Source organism: Zonotrichia albicollis, chromosome 27, assembly GCF_047830755.1.
Source record: "Zonotrichia albicollis isolate bZonAlb1 chromosome 27, bZonAlb1.hap1, whole genome shotgun sequence".
Classification (NCBI taxonomy): domain Eukaryota; kingdom Metazoa; phylum Chordata; class Aves; order Passeriformes; family Passerellidae; genus Zonotrichia; species Zonotrichia albicollis.
The window spans coordinates 3,742,609-3,760,071 of record NC_133845.1 but is presented as its reverse complement, the minus strand read 5'-3'; the positions used below and the strand labels follow the sequence as shown (position 1 = coordinate 3,760,071).

General features: G+C 47.0%; 1 protein-coding gene across 1 annotated transcript in view; it reads left to right on the top strand.

The window, feature by feature from the left end:
• The first annotated feature begins 2,949 nt into the window (after positions 1-2,949).
• Positions 2,950-17,463, top strand: part of CLMP (CXADR like cell adhesion molecule) — an 85,129-nt gene continuing 70,615 nt past the window's right edge. Inside the window, 2 exon segments of the mRNA XM_074559565.1 lie at positions 2,950-3,363; positions 3,365-3,408. Coding sequence (XP_074415666.1) covers positions 3,263-3,363; positions 3,365-3,408 — 145 coding nt within the window. The 5' untranslated portion in view covers positions 2,950-3,262.

Here is a 17,463-nt window from a genome sequence, read left to right as displayed (position 1 = left end):
TCTTTCCAGAATCCTGACTCAACTTGTCACTGATTGACCAAAGAGTCAAAACAATTCACACTAGAAACCAATAAACCAATCTCCAAACACATTCACATGAACACAACACAGGAGAAGAAAATGAGATAAAAATTGTTTTCCTTTTTCTCTGAGGCTTCTCAGCTTCCCAGGAGAAAAATCCTGGGTGAAGGGATTTTTTCTGAAAATGTAAATGTGGCAATTTGAGGCTTTCCATGTGAAGGCACCATCCTTAAATATCAAGAATCTGAGATTAGGCACTCAAAAATCTCAGGTATTTTAGGGAATCTTAAAAAAAATAGAAGGAATATGGAAGGAAAAGAGAAGGAAATAGAGGGAATATGGAATGATATGAAAGGAATATAGAAGAAAAATGGAAGTAAATAGAAGGAAACTGGAAGGAAATAGAAGGAATGGAGAAGGAAATAGAAGGAATATGGAAAAAATAGAAGGAATAAAAAAAATAGAAGGACTATAGAAGGAAAATGGAATGAAATAAAAGGAATATGGAAGGAAATAAAAGGAATATGGAAGGAAATGGAAGGAAATAGAAGGAATAGGGAAAGAAACAGTGAGTGCTGAACCTCATTGAAGGGATATTTTCCTGCTGATACCAAATGACTAATTGTGCTTTTATAATCAATTATTGAAGCCAGGATGAGAGAGGAGAGCTCCTTCAACAGCCACTGCTTTACAAATCAGGCTCTGGCTGCCACAAAACACAAATCAGCCTTTCCTCCAGTGGCTGGTTGTGAAAAGAAATCTGTGTGAAGGGTTTGATTTCTCCCCTAGCATTTTTTGTTGTTTGTTTGTGTCATTTGGGGTTTTTTTTTCCCTGTGTGTTCTTGGTGTTTTATTTGAGTTGCAGCCCCAAAAATGGAACAGAAATGGGTTTTTGCTCAAGAGATTCAAAGTGATGAATGAATTTTGTTCTTTTAGTGATTTTATCAAGAGGCTGCTCAGATCATTTAAACTGAGTGAGGGAACATAGAAGGAAATAGAAGGAAATCTTGAAATATTGGGAAATAGGAGGGAATCTTGGACAAGGGACCAAAAGGAATCAGCACCGGTGGGGAGTCAGCAGCAATAGAGGGAGTTTTGGGGAAAAAATGCAGTTTTTGATAAGTTTTGGGTGATGGGGACATTAAAACACCACTGAGAAGAGAATTATTAGTTCTGCAGCACTGGGGGACAGCTCAGGCTCAAGGAGGGGTTTCCTTGGAGGAGGAAGAGCAAAGTGAAAGGAATAAATTGATAGGGGGGCAAAAAAAAAACTTTTTTAAAATAAAGTTTAAAAATTTTAAGCCTTATTTACGAATGAAGTTTCATTTGGGGGAGGTGCCAGCAATCCTCTGCCTCTCCCCGGGCAGGAATTGATCCCATTAAATCCATCAGGGAATTCACAGCAGAGCCAGGGACATCTTCTGTCACACCCCTAATGCACAGAGACAGGCTCAGTGCTGCCTGGCCTGCAGAAAAAACTAATTTTTCTCCATTGATTCGTGTCCTGCTCTGAGAATCAAGGGGGGTTTAGGTGCATTCGTTAAGGAAATCAGGTTTGGTCAAGCGTGTGGGGGAAAGTTCTGGAGGAACCTTGGGACTGGGTTATGTGGGAACTGTGACATCCACCTAATCTAGATTGGATTTGGATAATCAGTCTAGATTAGATAAAAATGCTGTTTAAAATGTTGTGATACAGAGAGAAAATCAGTTCTGGGGAGGAGGAGCCAAAATGCTGCTCCTGTGTCCATCTGAGGCTGGGAGGGGCAAACAGAACTTGGATGAAACTGGGTGAAAAAAGATGATTTTTGTTCCTTTTATTCTCTCTGGATCTTTTCAGATTTTGGTTCCAGGATTCAAAGATGTAGGTTTTGATCTTTGTTGTCTTGCCATAAATACCTGCAGAGCTCTGCCATCAACACCAAATTCCTTCAGAGCTTCCAAGAGTCGTGGCCCTCACTGAGGGCTTCATAAATATTTCTGTATTTCATAAAAAATACAATATCCTGAACTGAAGGTGACCAAAAGAATCCCTGTGCCCAGCTCCTGGCTTTGCACAGGGTTTGCTTGTAAAATCAGCATTTTATCCCCGATTTTATTTTTTTGGGAAAGTACAGGGAAATGGTGTGTGGGTGGAGTAACACAGGGAAAGGAGAGAAAGCTGGGAAAGCGGAGTGTGATGTCCCAAACCACAGGCTGGCAGCCTTGCCCATGCTTTGCTGCCTTCCTCCAGGCTTTACAAACACTTTCATAACTGTGCTGAAGGGAGGAATTTCTGCTCTGCCCTCCCAGGCACCGAGGTGGGTGAATCCGCTTTATTTCCCTTCTGCTGCCCGGGCTGGCTCTTTTTTTATGGGGTACCTGAGGTAATTTTGAAAATTTGCTCCCCTGCACGAGGGTGAAGCTGAAGCTGGGCTCTAAAGGTGTCTCTGCGTGCCTTAAAGCGCCCTTTGGGAGGGAGTTCAAGCTCACACCCCGTAGCCACCAATTTCTGCTTGGTTGAGCTTTGCCCTCATCGCTGAAGCGCGGCTACGACGTGAAATTAAATCAGTTTTTAGGGGATTTCTTTCCCTCCTAAAAACACAAAAAGAAAGCCACGCAGCAGGCAGAGAGAGGGTTCAGCAAGCCTGAAATCTCTAATTTCCAGTTCAGAAAAGAGCCCAAAGCTAATGAATCCATGGGAGTGTGTTTGTCCTCCTGAGGAGCTTTTTCCAAGAGTCTCCCTCCAACCCCTGAGTGTCGAATCTGATTTTTTTTTTCCATGCTGGATTTTTTCCCCTTTTTTTTTTTTTTTTTTTTTTTTTTTTTTTTTTTTTTTTTGCTGCCTCCAAACTTAACTGTTTTGCCACTGGAGAAACCCTCCTGTTTTCTCTGTTAAATATCCGTGTTCTTGCTGGAAATCTACCTCACCCACATGACTGGTCCTCACTATTAATCCCAGCTGATGGCAGGGAGGGGCTCCAGTGGGAGGCAGCCATGTGGTGAACATTGAGCTCAGTGTTTCCCCCCCTGCTTCTCTCCTCTCCAACAGGCAAAATTGTTCTGTGCTGCCGTGGATGTGAAGAACTCTCCGCGCTGCTTCTCCCCCAGAAACTCCCAGGGCCTTGAATTTGCAGCCCTCAAAAAAAAAACCAAAAAAAAAAAAAAAAAAAATAAATCCATCAGGATCTGGATGGAAGATGGAGCAGGGGGTGGATAGCAGGAGGGAAGAAAGAGTGAAGTTGGTGATTTTTCTGGCACATGGATGCAATTACACTCGGTGCATTCCAGAGGCGTTCCTGTGAACGCTCCGCAGGTCTGCCTGCCGTCCTTGGGAGAGAGGAAGAAAAAGGGAGGACAAGTCCCTCGTGCTGCGAGACGGAATGTCTGCATTTCCACTCCTCTTCTTAGGTAGGCTGGCTTTTTTTTGGTGTTGTTCGCTTTTTATTTAATCAAACTTCCACCGGTCTGCTCCGTGTGTGTCTGAAATTCGTCGCTGGCGAGTTGGAGAAAAGGGGTTTGTAAGGAGGAAACTTTTGTGGAAAACTGTAATTTTCAGTGGTGTTGGAGTTCTTATCCTTTTCTGGTCACTTTATGAGCAGGTTGACAGCCAGAGATCTCTGATTAATCCAGATAAATTTTTAAAAGTGCTGCTCAAAGAGACTCATTTGTGTTTGTTGTTTGAAGAGAGCAGCGCTTTTCAGGGATAAAGGAGAGAAAGGCTTGCAGCTCTTGGGCAAAACAAGGTTGAATAAAATGTCTTTGTTTCAGGCAGAGTGTCAAATTTGTGTAACTGTGTGGAATTGCTGGGCGCTGAGCGTTCAGATGTTGAAAAGAAAAAGGAGTTATTGTCTGCAAGGGGCGGCTGAGATTAGAAACAGATGTGCTGGAGTGCAGCAGGGGGAGAAAGGGATGAGGGAAGGGGGAAGGAGGGAGACAAAAAGGGGGAGAGAAAAGCGAGAGAGGCTGATTTGGTGAGGAGGAGAGAATGGAAAAAGAGGAAGGAGGAAAAGGAGAGTGAAGGGAAGCTGGAGGGAAGAGAGTTGGCAGCCCTGAGGGGCTCCTGTGCCTCCCTCCTGCTCACCCCGCGCTGCTGACAGCGCCAGCCCTGCCTGGGCAATGCCTGGGCAGTGCCAGACCCTTCCAGGAGCTGTGGGTGCTGGCACCTGGCACAGGTGTGACAGCGGGGCTGGCTCTGCCTCCCTGGGAGGGGCTGAGGGCAGAAATGGCATTTTTGAACGGCTCTAAAGGATCGTGGCGGGGAAAACCCAGTTCAGGGCTCCCAGGTGTGGGATGTGGACTGGGGAGGGAGGTTTGGTGATCAAATTCAACATTTGTGCAGCTGCTGATAAATGGAGAAGTGGCTTTGGACCTGGGGATTGGGAAGGTTTCCTCTGTGGGGCTCTGGGGTTTTTCTCTGTGGGGCTCTGGGGTTTTTCCTTGTAGGGCTTTAAGGTTTTCTCTGTGGGGATCTGAGGTTTTTCCCTGTAGGGTTCTGGGGTTTTCCTCTGTGGGGCTCTGAGATTTTTTTCCCTGAGGTTTTTCCTTGTAGGGCTTTAAGGTTTTCTCTGTGGGGCTCTGAGGTTTGTCCTCTGTGGGGTTCCTAGATTTTCTCTGTAGGGCTTTAAGGTTTTCTCTGTGGGACTCTGAGATTTTTTTCCCCTGAGGTTTTTCCTTGTAGGGCTTTAAGGTTTTCTCTGTAGGGCTCTGGGGTTTTCCACTGTGGGGCTCTGGGGTTTTTCCCTGTAGGTCTTTAACGTTTTTCCTCTGTGGGTCTCTGAGGTTTTTCCTTGTAGGTCTCCAAGGTTTTCTCTGTAGGGCTCTGAGGTTTTTCCTCTGTGGGGTTCCAAGATTTTCTCTGTAGGGCTTTAAGGTTTTCTCTGTGGGGCTCCAAGGTTTTCTCTGTAGGTCTTTAAGGTTTTTCCTCTGTAGGGCTTTAAGGTTTTTCCTTGTGGGTCTCTGAGGTTTTTCCTTGTAGGGCTCCAAGGTTTTCTCCTGTAGGGCTCCGAGGTTTTTCCTCTGTGGGGTTCCAAGATTTTCTCTGTAGGGCTTTAAGGTTTTCCCTGTAGGTCTTTAAGGTTTTTCCTTGTGGGTCTCTGAGGATTTTCCTTGTAGGGCTCCAAGGTTTTCTCCTGTAGGGCTCCGAGGTTTTCTCTGTAGGTCTTTAAGGTTTTTCCTTGTGGGTCTCTGAGGATTTTCCTTGTAGGGCTCCGAGGTTTTCTCTGTGGGAATTTAAGGTTTTCTCTGTTTTCTCTGTGCTGATGGATGTGGGCACTGCAGGCAGCACTTTGTGCCCGGCACATCTGCCCGTTTGTGCCTCTCTGTGGTGGGCAGTGCTTGGGAGAGTGCTCAGCCCTTCAGGAAGTGGCTCTGTGGAAATTCGGGATACAGAATTGTGGGTTGCTCACCTCGCTGGTGGAGACAATGGGGATTTCAATCTGTGATCCCATTCAGCTGCTGAATGTTCCCATTTGTGGAAGGTTTGGAGAGAAAAGAACAAACTGCTGCTGCAGAAAAGGTGGGTTTGTCTGTGATATAACAGCAACTCACCTTTGCTGCTTTTATCTATAAAACACCAGTGGCTTTATCAATTTTCTTGGTTTACAGGGCAGCTGTTTGCTGGGGAAGGCAGAAAGCCTTGCTGGGATGGAGAATTTAAATTTTCAATGTTTTCACAGTGATAGGAACACAGGAATGACCAACAAAATACACTTTGCCCTCACCTGCAGCCAACTTTCCCAGCCTCTCCTCTCCAAGCACTGGTCAGGGGAGAATTGTCCTCAAAACTCAGAGCAAAACCTGGAATTTTTGTTTCCTGGCCCTGCACTGAACTTCACCTGAGCTTTACCTGCCCTTTACCTGCTCTTTCTGCTCCTTGTCCAGCTTCGTTCACCAATATTAGGAGCAAGTCCAGGGAAAAGGAAGGAAATGTTGTGGTTCCCTGTTCCTGGATCCCCCTGAACACAGGGAGGCTGGGGAGTCTGATTCTGCCCAAAGCCTGGATTTTCTGCAGTAAAAATCGACAAAACTGCCAGGGATGTCTTGCTACTTTGGGTTTTTGGGTTTTTTGGGGTTTTTTTCTGATAAAGTGAAGACTAATGTGGAAAAACCCAGGTTTTCGAGAAGCCTGGAGAGGAAGGTTTGTGTATTCATCATTAAACATCCCAAAAACGTGGCTAATGTACACAAGTCTTGCCTTTTCCACTGTTTACCTCTCTGGGGCACACGAGCAGCTGCGTGAGGAGACAGGAAACAGGGGCCAAGCTGCTTGAAGGAGACTTTATTAAAACAGGACAAGATGAAAGGCTTGGCTGAGTGTGGACAAGAGCTCACTTTGCCAGGGAATGTGAGGAGGGGAAGGTGGCCCTGTGGGTTCTGCGTGATTGTGACCAGCTGAGCAGTGAGAATCAGGTGCCACAAACTCCCTTTGTGCCACTGCACCCTCCAAAAGCAGAATTTTCAAGTGGTTCTTCAGAGTGGAAAAAGTTTGTGATAGGATGTTGCATTTTTCACCCAATAAAGAAGTAGCTGGTTCTTTCATTGAAATGTGTTCCTGAAGTGGTTTAAATTTTATGGGGTGGGAAATCTCTGCCTTTCCCCCACTCCAAGTCAATCATGAGTGACCGTGTTCACAGGGATCTCAGGTTGAGGGAAGAGACGAGGATCTGACTCCGTGTTTCAGAAGGTTTGATTTATTATTTTATGATATATATTATATTAAAACTATGCTAAAAGAATAGAAAGGATTTCATCAGCAGGCTAGCTAAGAATAGAAAAAGAAAGAATGATAGCAAAGGTTTGTGGCTCGGACTCTCTGTCTGAGCCAGCTGACTGTGATTGGCCATTAATTAGAAACAACCACATGAGACCAATCCCAGATGCACCTGTTGCATTCCACAGCAGCAGATAACCATTGTTTGCATTTTGTTCCTGAGGCCTCCCAGCTTCTCAGGAGGAAAAATCCTAAGGAAAGGATTTTCCACAAAACATGTCTGTGACACATGAATGTTTTTAATGATTGACAATGAAGGAAACAATGAAGGAAAAAGATGATTTTCTTGCGATCAGAACGGCTTGGAGGGGTGATTATTTGTATGCCTGGCTCTGTCATTGGTTCCCTGTGCTCTGTCGCTGGTCTCTTGTGCTTTGTTGGTTCCATGTGTTCTGTCACAGGTTCCATGTGCTTTTCCTGCCTTTTCCTTGGCTGTGAGTGCTCTGCCCTGCAGGAGCTGTGCCAGCCCCTGCCCCTCACCCACGTCTGCCATCCTGCTGTGGGCACTGACCCTTCCACACCTCACCAGTGACAGAAACGAGGGATTTGTCTTTCCAAACAAGCTGTGGGAGATAAAAGAAACAATGGGAAGGATTCCACTGATTGATGAATGGAAAAAGAGATTTGCTTTTACAAATAAACTTTAGGTTTGCTGATAAATGAAATTGGACATTGAGAGATGAAAGAAACAATGGGGAAAGCCCTAAATTCCCTAAGAATTAAAAATTAAAAGGGAGGGTTATACATTAGAGGGGAATCTCTGGTATCAGGTGTTCTGGGGAGTCTGAACCTCTCAAGTCCCTCAGAAATGGGGAAAGAGAGAAGGGAAATGTGGCTGGAAATTGGGATTAAAAGGAGGCTGCGTCCTCCAAAAATTGGAGAGACCCCAGGGGATGCCCCATGGCCTCTGCCTTGATTGGAATAAAGTTCCAGGACTGCTCTGTCTCCTTTTTGGACACCAACCTCTGCTGTTTGTGGGTGAATTTTCCTGACACCAGTGACTGTGGGAGCCCTGTGGGAGCTGGGGGTCACTCTGGGGTGCTGCTCAGGGTGAGGGTCCCTGCAGAGCCGCTCAGCCCTGCCCTGCACACTCTGAGCTCAGGGATCTCTTTCAGCGCCATCCCAGGGCTCTGACCCCGCCGTGCTGAGCCCCAGCTCCTCCTGTCTCACTGCTCAGCCAAAAAGGTTCTGGAGCAGCTCCTGGCAGGGCCTGCTGGCGTGAGGAATTGCCTCTGACAGCCGGCATTTGCCCAGGTATCCACGGCTGGTAGCTGGGAAATGCGAGCTGATGCAGAGCTGGGGCTGCCCGGGGCTGTGCTCTGCTGGGAACGGCTCCAGTTCCTGCTGGGAGAGCACAGCAAACAGCAACTCATGGCCTTGGCATCCTGCTCCCCAAACCCTCCTGATCCTGTCCCCCAAACCTTCCCCTTCCTGCTCCCCAAACCTTCCCGTTCCTGCTCCCCAAACCTTCCTGTTCCTGCTCCCCAAACCCTCCTGATCCTGCTGTGAGAGAACAGCCAACCCTGACCTTGGCATCCTGCTCCCCATACCTTCCTGTTCCCCAAACCTTCCCATTCCTGTTCCCCAAACCTTCCCGTTCCTGCTCCCCAAACCTTCCCGTTCTTGCTCCCCAAACCTTCCCGTTCTTGCTCCCCAAACCTTCCCCTTCCTGTTCCCCAAACCTTTGTGTTCCTGCCCCCCAAACCCTTCTGTTCCTGTTCCCCAAACCTTCCCGTTCCTGCTCCCCAAACCTTCCCGTTCCTGTTCCCCAAACCGCCCTGTTCCTGCTCCCCAAAGCCTCCCCTTCCTGCTGGGAGAGCACAGCAAACAGCAACCCGTGCCCTTGGCATCCTGCTCCCCAAACCCCCTGTTCCTGCTGGGAGAGCACAGAGTGCCCTGGCCTTGGCATCCTGCTCCCCAACCCCTGGCCTGGGCATCCCGCTCCCCCAAACCACCCTGTCCCTGCTCCATAAACTCCCCTGTTCCTGCTGGGAGAGCACAGTGTGCCCTGCCCTTGGCATCCTTCCTCCCAAATCTTCCTGTTCCTGCTCCCCAAACCCTCCTGTCCCTGCTGTGAGAGCACAGCAAACATGTGGGGTGCTGGTCTTGGAATCCTCCTTCCCAAACTCTCCTGTTCCTGCTCTGAGAGCACAGCGTGCCCTGGCCTTGGCATCCTGATCCCCAAACTGTGAGAGCACAGCCAACCTGTGGGGTGCTGGCCCTGGCATTCTGCCCTCTAAACCCTCCCGTTCCTGCACTGAGACCACAGCAAACGTGGGATGCCCTGACCTTGGCATCCTGCCCCCCAAACCCTCCTGTTCCTGCTGGGAGAGCACAGCAAACCCTGACCTTGGCATCCTGGTCCCCAAAACCCTCTTTTTCCTGCTCCCCAAAGCCTCCTGTTCCTGCTGGGAGACCACAGCCAACAGCAACCCCTGGCCATGGCACCCTCCTTCCCAGCCCCTGGCATCCTGCTCCCCAAACCCTCCTGTTCCTGCTCTGAGAGCACAGCGTGCCCTGGCCTTGGCATCCTGCCCCCCAAACTGTGAGGGCACAGCCAACTTGTGGGGTGCTGGCCTTGGAATCCTCCTCCCCAAACCCTTCTGTTCTGCTATGAGAGCGCAGAGTGCCCTGGCCCTGGCATCCTCCTCCCCAGCCCCTGGCCTTGGCATTCTGCTCCCCAAACCCCTCTGTTCCTGCGGGGAGAGCACAGTGTGCCCTGCCCTTGACATCCTTCCTCCCAAACCCTCCCGTTCCCGCTCCCCAAACCCTCCTGTTCCTGCTGGGAGAGCACAGTGTGCCCTGGCCTTGGCATCCTGCTCCCCAAACTGTGAGGGCACAGCCAACCTGTGGGGTGCTGGCCTTGGAATCCTGCTCCCCAAACCCTCCTGATCCTGCTGTGAGGGCACAGCAAACCTGTGGGTGCTGACCTTGGCATCTTGCTCCCCAAAGCCTCCTGCTCCCCAGACCCCCCTGTTCCTGCTCGGAGAGCATAACCAGCCTGTGGGTTCTGCCCTTGGCATCCTGCCCTCTAAATTCTCCCATTCCTGCTGGTGAGAGCTCAGCAAACAGCAAACCCTGCCCTTGGCATCCTGCTCCCCAAACTGTGAGAGCACAGCCAACCTGTGGGGTGCTGGCCTTGGAATCCTGCCCCCCAAACCCCTCTGTTCCTGCCCCCCAAACCCTCCTGTTCCTGCCCCCCAAACCTTCCCGTTCCTGCCCCCCAAACCCTCCTGTTCCTGCCCCCCAAACCCCTCTGTTCCTGCCCCCCAAACCCCTCCTGTTCCTGCCCCCCAAACCTTCCCGTTCCTGCCCCCAAACCCTCCTGTTCCTGCCCCCCAAACCCTCCTGTTCCTGCCCCCCAAACCTTCCCATTCCTGCCCCCCAAACCCTCCTGTTCCTGCCCCCCAAACCTTCCCGTTCCTGCCCCCAAACCCTCCTGTTCCTGCCCCCCAAACCCCTCTGTTCCTGCCCCCCAAACCTTCCTGTTCCTGCCCCCCAAACCCCTCTGTTCCTGCCCCCCAAACCCTCCTGTTCCTGCCCCCCAAACCTTCCTGTTCCTGCCCCCCAAACCCTCCTGTTCCTGCCCCCCAAACCTTCCTGTTCCTGCCCCCCAAACCTTCCCATTCCTGCCCCCCAAACCCTCCCGTTCCTGCCCCCCAAACCCTCCTGTTCCTGCCCCCCAAACCCCTCTGTTCCTGCCCCCCAAAACCTCCTTTCCTGTACACAACAAAGCAAAACCCCCTGGGACAGTTGGTTTTTCAAGAAGTGCCCCCTCTCTCAGTGAGAATTCGAAATTTCCTGGGTGCTGCTGCCTAGGAGTGGTGGAAACCAAAGGAGACAGAATCCAGGGTGCTTAAAAAAAAGCCTATGAACCTTTATTTCCCAAAAAATCAACGGAGAGCTTGCAGGTTCCTTAAAACCAACTTTATGGATTTTTATTTCCCAAAAAACCCAAAGAGAGAGGTTTCAGGTTCCTTAAAACAAAGCTTGTGGATCTTTATTCCTGCTGGTTTTCCAGAAGTGGTGAAAAACAAAAGGAGAGTTTTTAGGTTCCTTAAAACAAAGCTTGTGGACCTTAATTGCTGTTAATTTAAAATTTAAATAATAAAAATCCAAAGGAGTGTTTTCAGGTTGCTTAAAACAAAGTTTGTGGACCTTTATTTCCCAAAAAACAAAGGAGACAGATTTCAGGGGGCTTAAAACAAACTGTGTGGATTTTTATTTCCTAAAAACCAAAGGAGAGTTTTCAGGTTCCTTAAAACAAAGTTTATGAACCTTTATTTCCCAAAAAACCAAAGGACACAGATTTCAGATTCCTTAAAAGAAACTTTATGGATTTGTATTTCCCAAAAACCAAAGGAGAATTTTCAGGTTGCTTAAAACAAACTTTGTGGTTCTCTATTCCTGCTGATTTCCCAGGAGTAAAAACCAAAGGAGAAAGTTTTTAGGTTGTTTAAAACAAAGCTTGTGGACTTTTATTCCTGCTGATTTCCCAGAAGTAGCAGGAAGCAAAGGAGATTGTATTCTTTTCAAAACCAAAGTTCAGGGGCCTCTATTTCTGCTGATTTCCCAGGTATTTCCAGAATTTCTCAGTGACAACTGGAAAATAGCAAATATATTATATATTTTTTGTTTTCTTTGCCCTTTCTCTTGCCTTTAACTGTTCCATGGCGTTGCAGGTTGGTGGTACAAGAGATTTCCCTCACTTTTTTCTAACATTTAGCACAAAGCTTGGCTCAGAATTGGTGTAAAAAAACAAAAAAAAAAAAAGGAAAAAAAAAAAGCTGGGAAAAGGAGTTCTGAGTGTGATTTTGTGTCTTGATTTCACCTCCCCTTTGGCTCCTGAAGGAATGCAGGGAATTTGGTGCTGTATTTAACTTTTAAAAAAGGGTTTAAAGCCCAGAGCAGCTTCGTGGAATTGATCATAATTCCCTCAGAGCAGGCAACAAAACACCAACTGTGAGACGTTCAGACTGTTAGAGGAATGAAATTTGGGTTTAATTCCAAGTTTTTATCAGAGCACAGCTCTGGGAATACCTGAGGAAAGAAAGGGAATAAAGGAGAGGGAATTCAAATGAGCCAGATGTAACTGAGTTATTCCCTCAGAATATCAGGGTTAACTCCAGCTCTTCCAAAGCCAGGGATGGTTTGCATCAAATATTTGCTGTCGAGACACTTGATGATAAATTGCCTGTTTTTCCTCTAGTGCTGCTTTGTTTTGTATGAAATAGTTGGGATTTTTAACATCTAACACCAAATAAACTTGATTTTGGAGGGTGTTTTTTAATCCAGAAAGGATATTTTACCATGAGGAGGAAAAGGGAGAAAAGATTAACCAAAAGCAGCCAGATTTGTGGAGAAAAATTCATTTTTATGGGAAGCAGAGGCAGAGGGAAGGCAACTTTTCTGAATTTCCCATGGAAAATAAATAGTATTTTGCTTTTGCACCCACCAGGGCTTTGTCTCCTCCATGCAGAATTAATGGTTTGGTTTTGAAAAGATGAATGGGTCTGGTTTGGTTGTTTTTGTGTTTGGGATTTTTGGTTTTGTTTTGTTTTCTGGGGGTGGTTTTTTGTTTTTTTTTTTAAAATTGTCATTATTTGTGGGTTTTTTTCTTTTTTTTTGTTTGTTTGTTTTTTGTTGATTGTTTTGTTGTTGTTGTAGGGTTTTTTTGGGGTTTTTTTTTTTTTTGTTGGCGTGTTTTGTTTTGGGGTTTTTTTTGGGGTTTTGGGGGGTTTTTTGTGGCTTTTTTGGTTTTTTTTTGGTTGGGATGTTTTGGGTTTTTTTGGAGTTATTTGTGGGGTTTTTTGGGGGGTTGTTTTTTTGGTTGGGTTGTTTTGTTTTGTTTTGCTTTTTTTTGGGTTTTTTGGGGTTTTTTTGTGGGGTTTTTTTGTTTGGTTGTTTTTTTTTTGTTGGGTTTTTTTGAGTTTTTTTGGGTTTTTGGGGGGTTTTTTGGGGGGATTTTTGGGGGTTTTTTTGGTTGGATTGTTTTGTTTTGGTTTTTTTTGTTTTTTGGGGTTTTTTGGGGTTTTTTGGGGGGGGTTGTTTTTTTGGTTGGGGTGTTTTGTTTTGGGTTTTTTGGGGTTTTTTGGGGGGGTTTTAATTTCGGGTTTTTTTTTGGTTGGGTTGTTTTTTTTGTTTTGGGGTTTTTTTTGTGGGTTTTTTGGGGGCGTTGTTTTTTTGGTTGGGTTGTTTTGTTTTGGGGTTTTTGGGGGGTTTTGGGGGGTTTTTTGTGGGGTGTTTTGGTTTGGGGTTTTTTTTGGTTGTGTTTTTTTTGCATTTTTTTGGGGTTTTTGGGGGGGGTTTTGGTTTGGTTTTTTTTTTGTTGGGCTGTTATGGTTTTTTTGGGTTTTTTTGGGTTTTTTTTGTTTTTTGGGTTTTTTTGGGTTTTTTTGGGGGAGGGTTTTGGGGGTTTTTGGGGGGTTTTTTTGTGTAGGGTTTTTTTTTGTTGGGTTGGTTTTTTTATTGGGATTTTTTTGGTTTTTGGGGGGTTTTTTGTGGGGTTTTTTGGTTTGGGTTTTTTTTTTTGGTTGGGTGTTTTTTTTTTTGGTTTTTTAGGGGTTTTTTTTTGAGTTTTTGAGCAGCAATGGAGCTGCTCCTCCTCGCCAGAAACACCCTGGAAAAGCAGGATGGGCACCAGGCCAGGCTCTCCTAAACCTCACCTTGGCACTTTCCATTATTTATCCGAGCTCTGGCTCACGTTTGCACCAAGTTGTAAAGAGAACGGAGCAGCTCTGAGGCACTGATGTGCCAGAAAGCCACAAAACCCATCCTGCCCTCATCTGCTCCTTGCCTTCCTCCAGGAAATCATTTTGGGGAGGCCCTGGCCCATTTCAAAAGGAGATTTTGGGTGGGAGCAGCGCAATTTTCTGCCCAGAAATGCCCCTGCACAATTGGCATTGGGAAAGATCCTGGTGTTTGTCCTGAGGAGCACGAGCAGCTCTGCTGTTCCTCCAGGCAAACACAGGCTTGAAGGGGATTCAGCAGCTTTGCAGCCTGGGATTTGTTTCCAGAACCAAAAAATCACAGAGTTTGCAGGGAATTCAGCAACTTTGCAGCTGAAAAAAAAAGCAAATATTTAACAGAGAACAGGATTGCTGACACAATGATCAATACCCATCACAGCCTCTCTGGAGCTGCCAGGTTTGGGGTTTTTTGGGGTTTTTTTTGTGGCAGGAAAACTGTTGGGATCTCTTGCTTGTCACAGTGACCCTGAGAAGGGTTCCAAAGTCTCTTTTCCCAGCCTGGTGCTTGAAGGAGTCAGGGCTCTTCGCCCTGGCCCATTTCAAAAGGAGATTTTGGGTGGGAGCAGCGCAATTTTCTGCCCAGAAATGCCCCTGCACAATTGGCATTGGGAAAGATCCTGGTGTTTGTCCTGAGGAGCACGAGCAGCTCTGCTGTTCCTCCAGGCAAACACAGGGTTTGTAGGGGATTCAGCAGCTTTGCAGCCTGGGATTTGTTTCCAGAACCAAAAATCACAGGCTTGAAGGGGATTCAGCAGCTTTGCAGCCTGGGATTTGTTTCCAGAACCAAAAAACACCGGGTTTGTAGGGGATTCAGCAGCTTTGCAGCTGAAAAAAAAAGCAAATATTTAACAGAGAACAGGATTGCTGACACAATGATCAATACCCATCACAGCCGCTCTCTCCTCTCTGGAGCTGCCAGGTTTGGGGTTTTTTGGGGTTTTTTTTTGTGGCAGGAAAACTGTTGGGATCTCTTGCTTGTGAGAGTGACCCTGAGAAGGGTTCCAAAGTCTCTTTTTCCATCCTGGTGCTTGAAGAAGGAGTCAGGGCTCTTCGCCCCGGCCCACTTCAGAAGGAGATTTTGGGTGGGACAGCGCAATTTTCTGCCCAGAAATGCCCCTGCACAATTGGCATTGGGAAAGATCCTGGTGTTTGTCCTGAGGAGCACGAGCAGCTCTGCTGTTCCTCCAGGCAAACACAGGCTTGAAGGGGATTCAGCAGCTTTGCAGCCTGGGATTTGATTCCAGAACCAAAAATCACAGGGGATTCAGCAGCTTTGCAGCCTGGGATTTGTTTCCAGAACCAAAAATCACAGAGTTTGCAGGGGATTCAGCAGCTTTGCAGCTGAAAATAAAAAGGCAAATATTTAACAGAGAACAGGATTGCTGACACAATGATCAATACCCATCACAGCCTCTCTGGAGCTGCCAGGTTTGGGGTTTTTTGGGGCTTTTTTTGTGGCAGGAAAACTGTTGGGATCTCTAGCTTGAGAGTGACCCTGAGATGAGTTCCAAAGTCTCTTTTTCCAGCCTGGTGCTTGAAGAAGGAGTCAGGGCTCTTTGCCCCAGCCCACTTCAAAAGGAGATTTTGGGTGGGAGCAGCGCAATTTTCTGCCCAGAAATGCCCCTGCACAATTGGCATTGGGAAAGATCCTGGTGTTTGTCCTGAGGAGCACGAGCAGCTCTGCTGTTCCTCCAGGCAAACACCGGGTTTGTAGGGGATTCAGCAGCTTTGCAGCCTGGGATTGTTTCCAGAACCAAAAATCACAGGGGATTCAGCAGCTTTGCAGCTGAAAAAAAAAGGCAAATATTTAACAGAGAACAGGATTGCTGACACAATGATCAATACCCATCACAGCCTCTCTGGAGCTGCCAGGTTTGGGGGTTTTTGGGTTTTTTTTGTGGCAGGAAAACTGTTGGGATCTCTTGCTTGTCAGAGTGACCCTGAGAAGGGTTCCAAAGTCTCTTTTCCCAGCCTGGTGCTTGAAGAAGGAGTCAGGGCTCTTCATTTCTCATTCTCAAGGTTGTTTATTGTTCCTTATCTATAAAATTCTTTCTCCTGCCCTGCCAAGGTCCATCCAGCAGGACAGTTCCAGGCGCTCTGCCTGCCCCCAGGGCAGTGCTATGGCTTTATAGTAAAAATTCATGTACAATATTTACAATTCCTTCCCAATACCCATCACCTGTGTTAGACAGTGAGCTTCTACTCTAAACCAATCCCAAAGTGTGACCATCACTGCAGAAGGTGGAGGCCAAGAAGAAGAAGGAGAAAGGCTGGACATGCCCAAATTCTTCCATCTTGCCTTCCTGAACCTTCATTCTAAAAACCCCAAAATCTACTTTTTTACCCTGTGATAACTTCATTATTACTCTGTCTAAACTATTGTGGCTTGCTGATCTTCATCTAAGGTTCATAATTTACTCATAATCAACCCAGAGGTGTTCTGGGCTCTGTTTCGGGGTCTCTGAGCCCCTGGCAGGGTCCTGGACAGAGGGATGCTCTGGGTTCCCACACCCAGGATTTCACCCATATTAGACAGGGAGCTTCTACTCTAAACCAATCCCAAAATGCCAAAATCACAGCAAAGAAGAAGAAGAAGGAGAAATGCAGGACATGCCCAAATTCTTCCATCTTGCCTTCCTGAACCTCCATTCTAAAAACCCCAAAATCTACTTTTCCACCTTGTGATAAATTCACCATCATTCTAGTTAAGTTGTCATGGCTTGCAGATCTTCATCTAAGGTTGGTAATTTACTCATAATCAAACCCAGAGGTGTTCTGGGCTCTGTTTCAGGGTCTCTGAGCCCCTGGCAGGGTCTTGGACAGAGGGATGCTCTGGGTTCCCACACCCAGGATTTCACCCGTGTTAGACAGGGAGCTTCTGCTCTAACCCAATCCCAAAAGTGCCAAAATCACAGCAAAGAAGAAGAAGGAGAAATGCAGGACATGCCCAAATTCTTCCATCTTGGCCCTGAACCCCCATTCTAAAAACTCCAAAATCTTTTTCACCTTGTGATAAATTCACCATCATTCTAGTTAATTTGTCATGGCTTGCAGATCGTCATCTAAAGTTGGTAATTTGCTCATAATTTTGGGCTCCGTGCCAGGGTCTCTGAGCCCCTGGCAGGGTCTGGGCTGCTCAGGACACACAGAGGGATGCTCTGGGTTCCCACAGAGAACCAGGGCTGGGTGGAAAGGTTGGAGCTCAGGTTTGTGCCTGCAGCTGAGGGAAAAGGTCACTGAGGATGGGGCTGGGTTGGTGACACTGCCTGGCAGCGGGGAGGCTGCGCTGAAATGGAGCGTGCAGGGTTGGAGGCAAGGGATGACCACGGCTTGGTCACTCGGAGAGAGAGATTTTATTCCCTTTTGATTCACCCCACGTTGCACAGAGAACATTTAAAGCACATCTGAGACAGGGGGAAGCTCACACACAGGTGGGTGCACGCTGCTGGTGGTGGTGGAGCAATTGGAACACATCAAACTTATCCACATTTTAATTTAAAGGCATTTTCCTCCTGACCCATCCCCAGTTGTGGGCACAGCAGTGATGTGCAGATCATTTACAAACAGCTGAAATCCTTCACCTGCCACCTGGAGGGACTTGGCTTTATTTTCTAAAAAATTTCTGATATTTATCACCTATTCATGGATTTTTTTGGTACCACTGTGCTGATGTTAAAAGCAGGACCACACTCCTGGTACTGTATCTCTTATAACTCCTCTTTTAACTCCTTTAAAAATAACCAAACTAACAGGGTATTCTTAACAATTATCAACTATTTTACCACTATTTTACGTTTCTAACCCATTTTTAACACTGAGGAGCTCCACTGGTGGTGTGAAGGGCTGCTGTGCTCTCAGAAAGGAAATCCTGGGCTCTGAATTGCTTCACGCTGCTGATGGAAAAAGGAAAATGAGATTTTCACAAAAATGCACAGAGTGTATTGT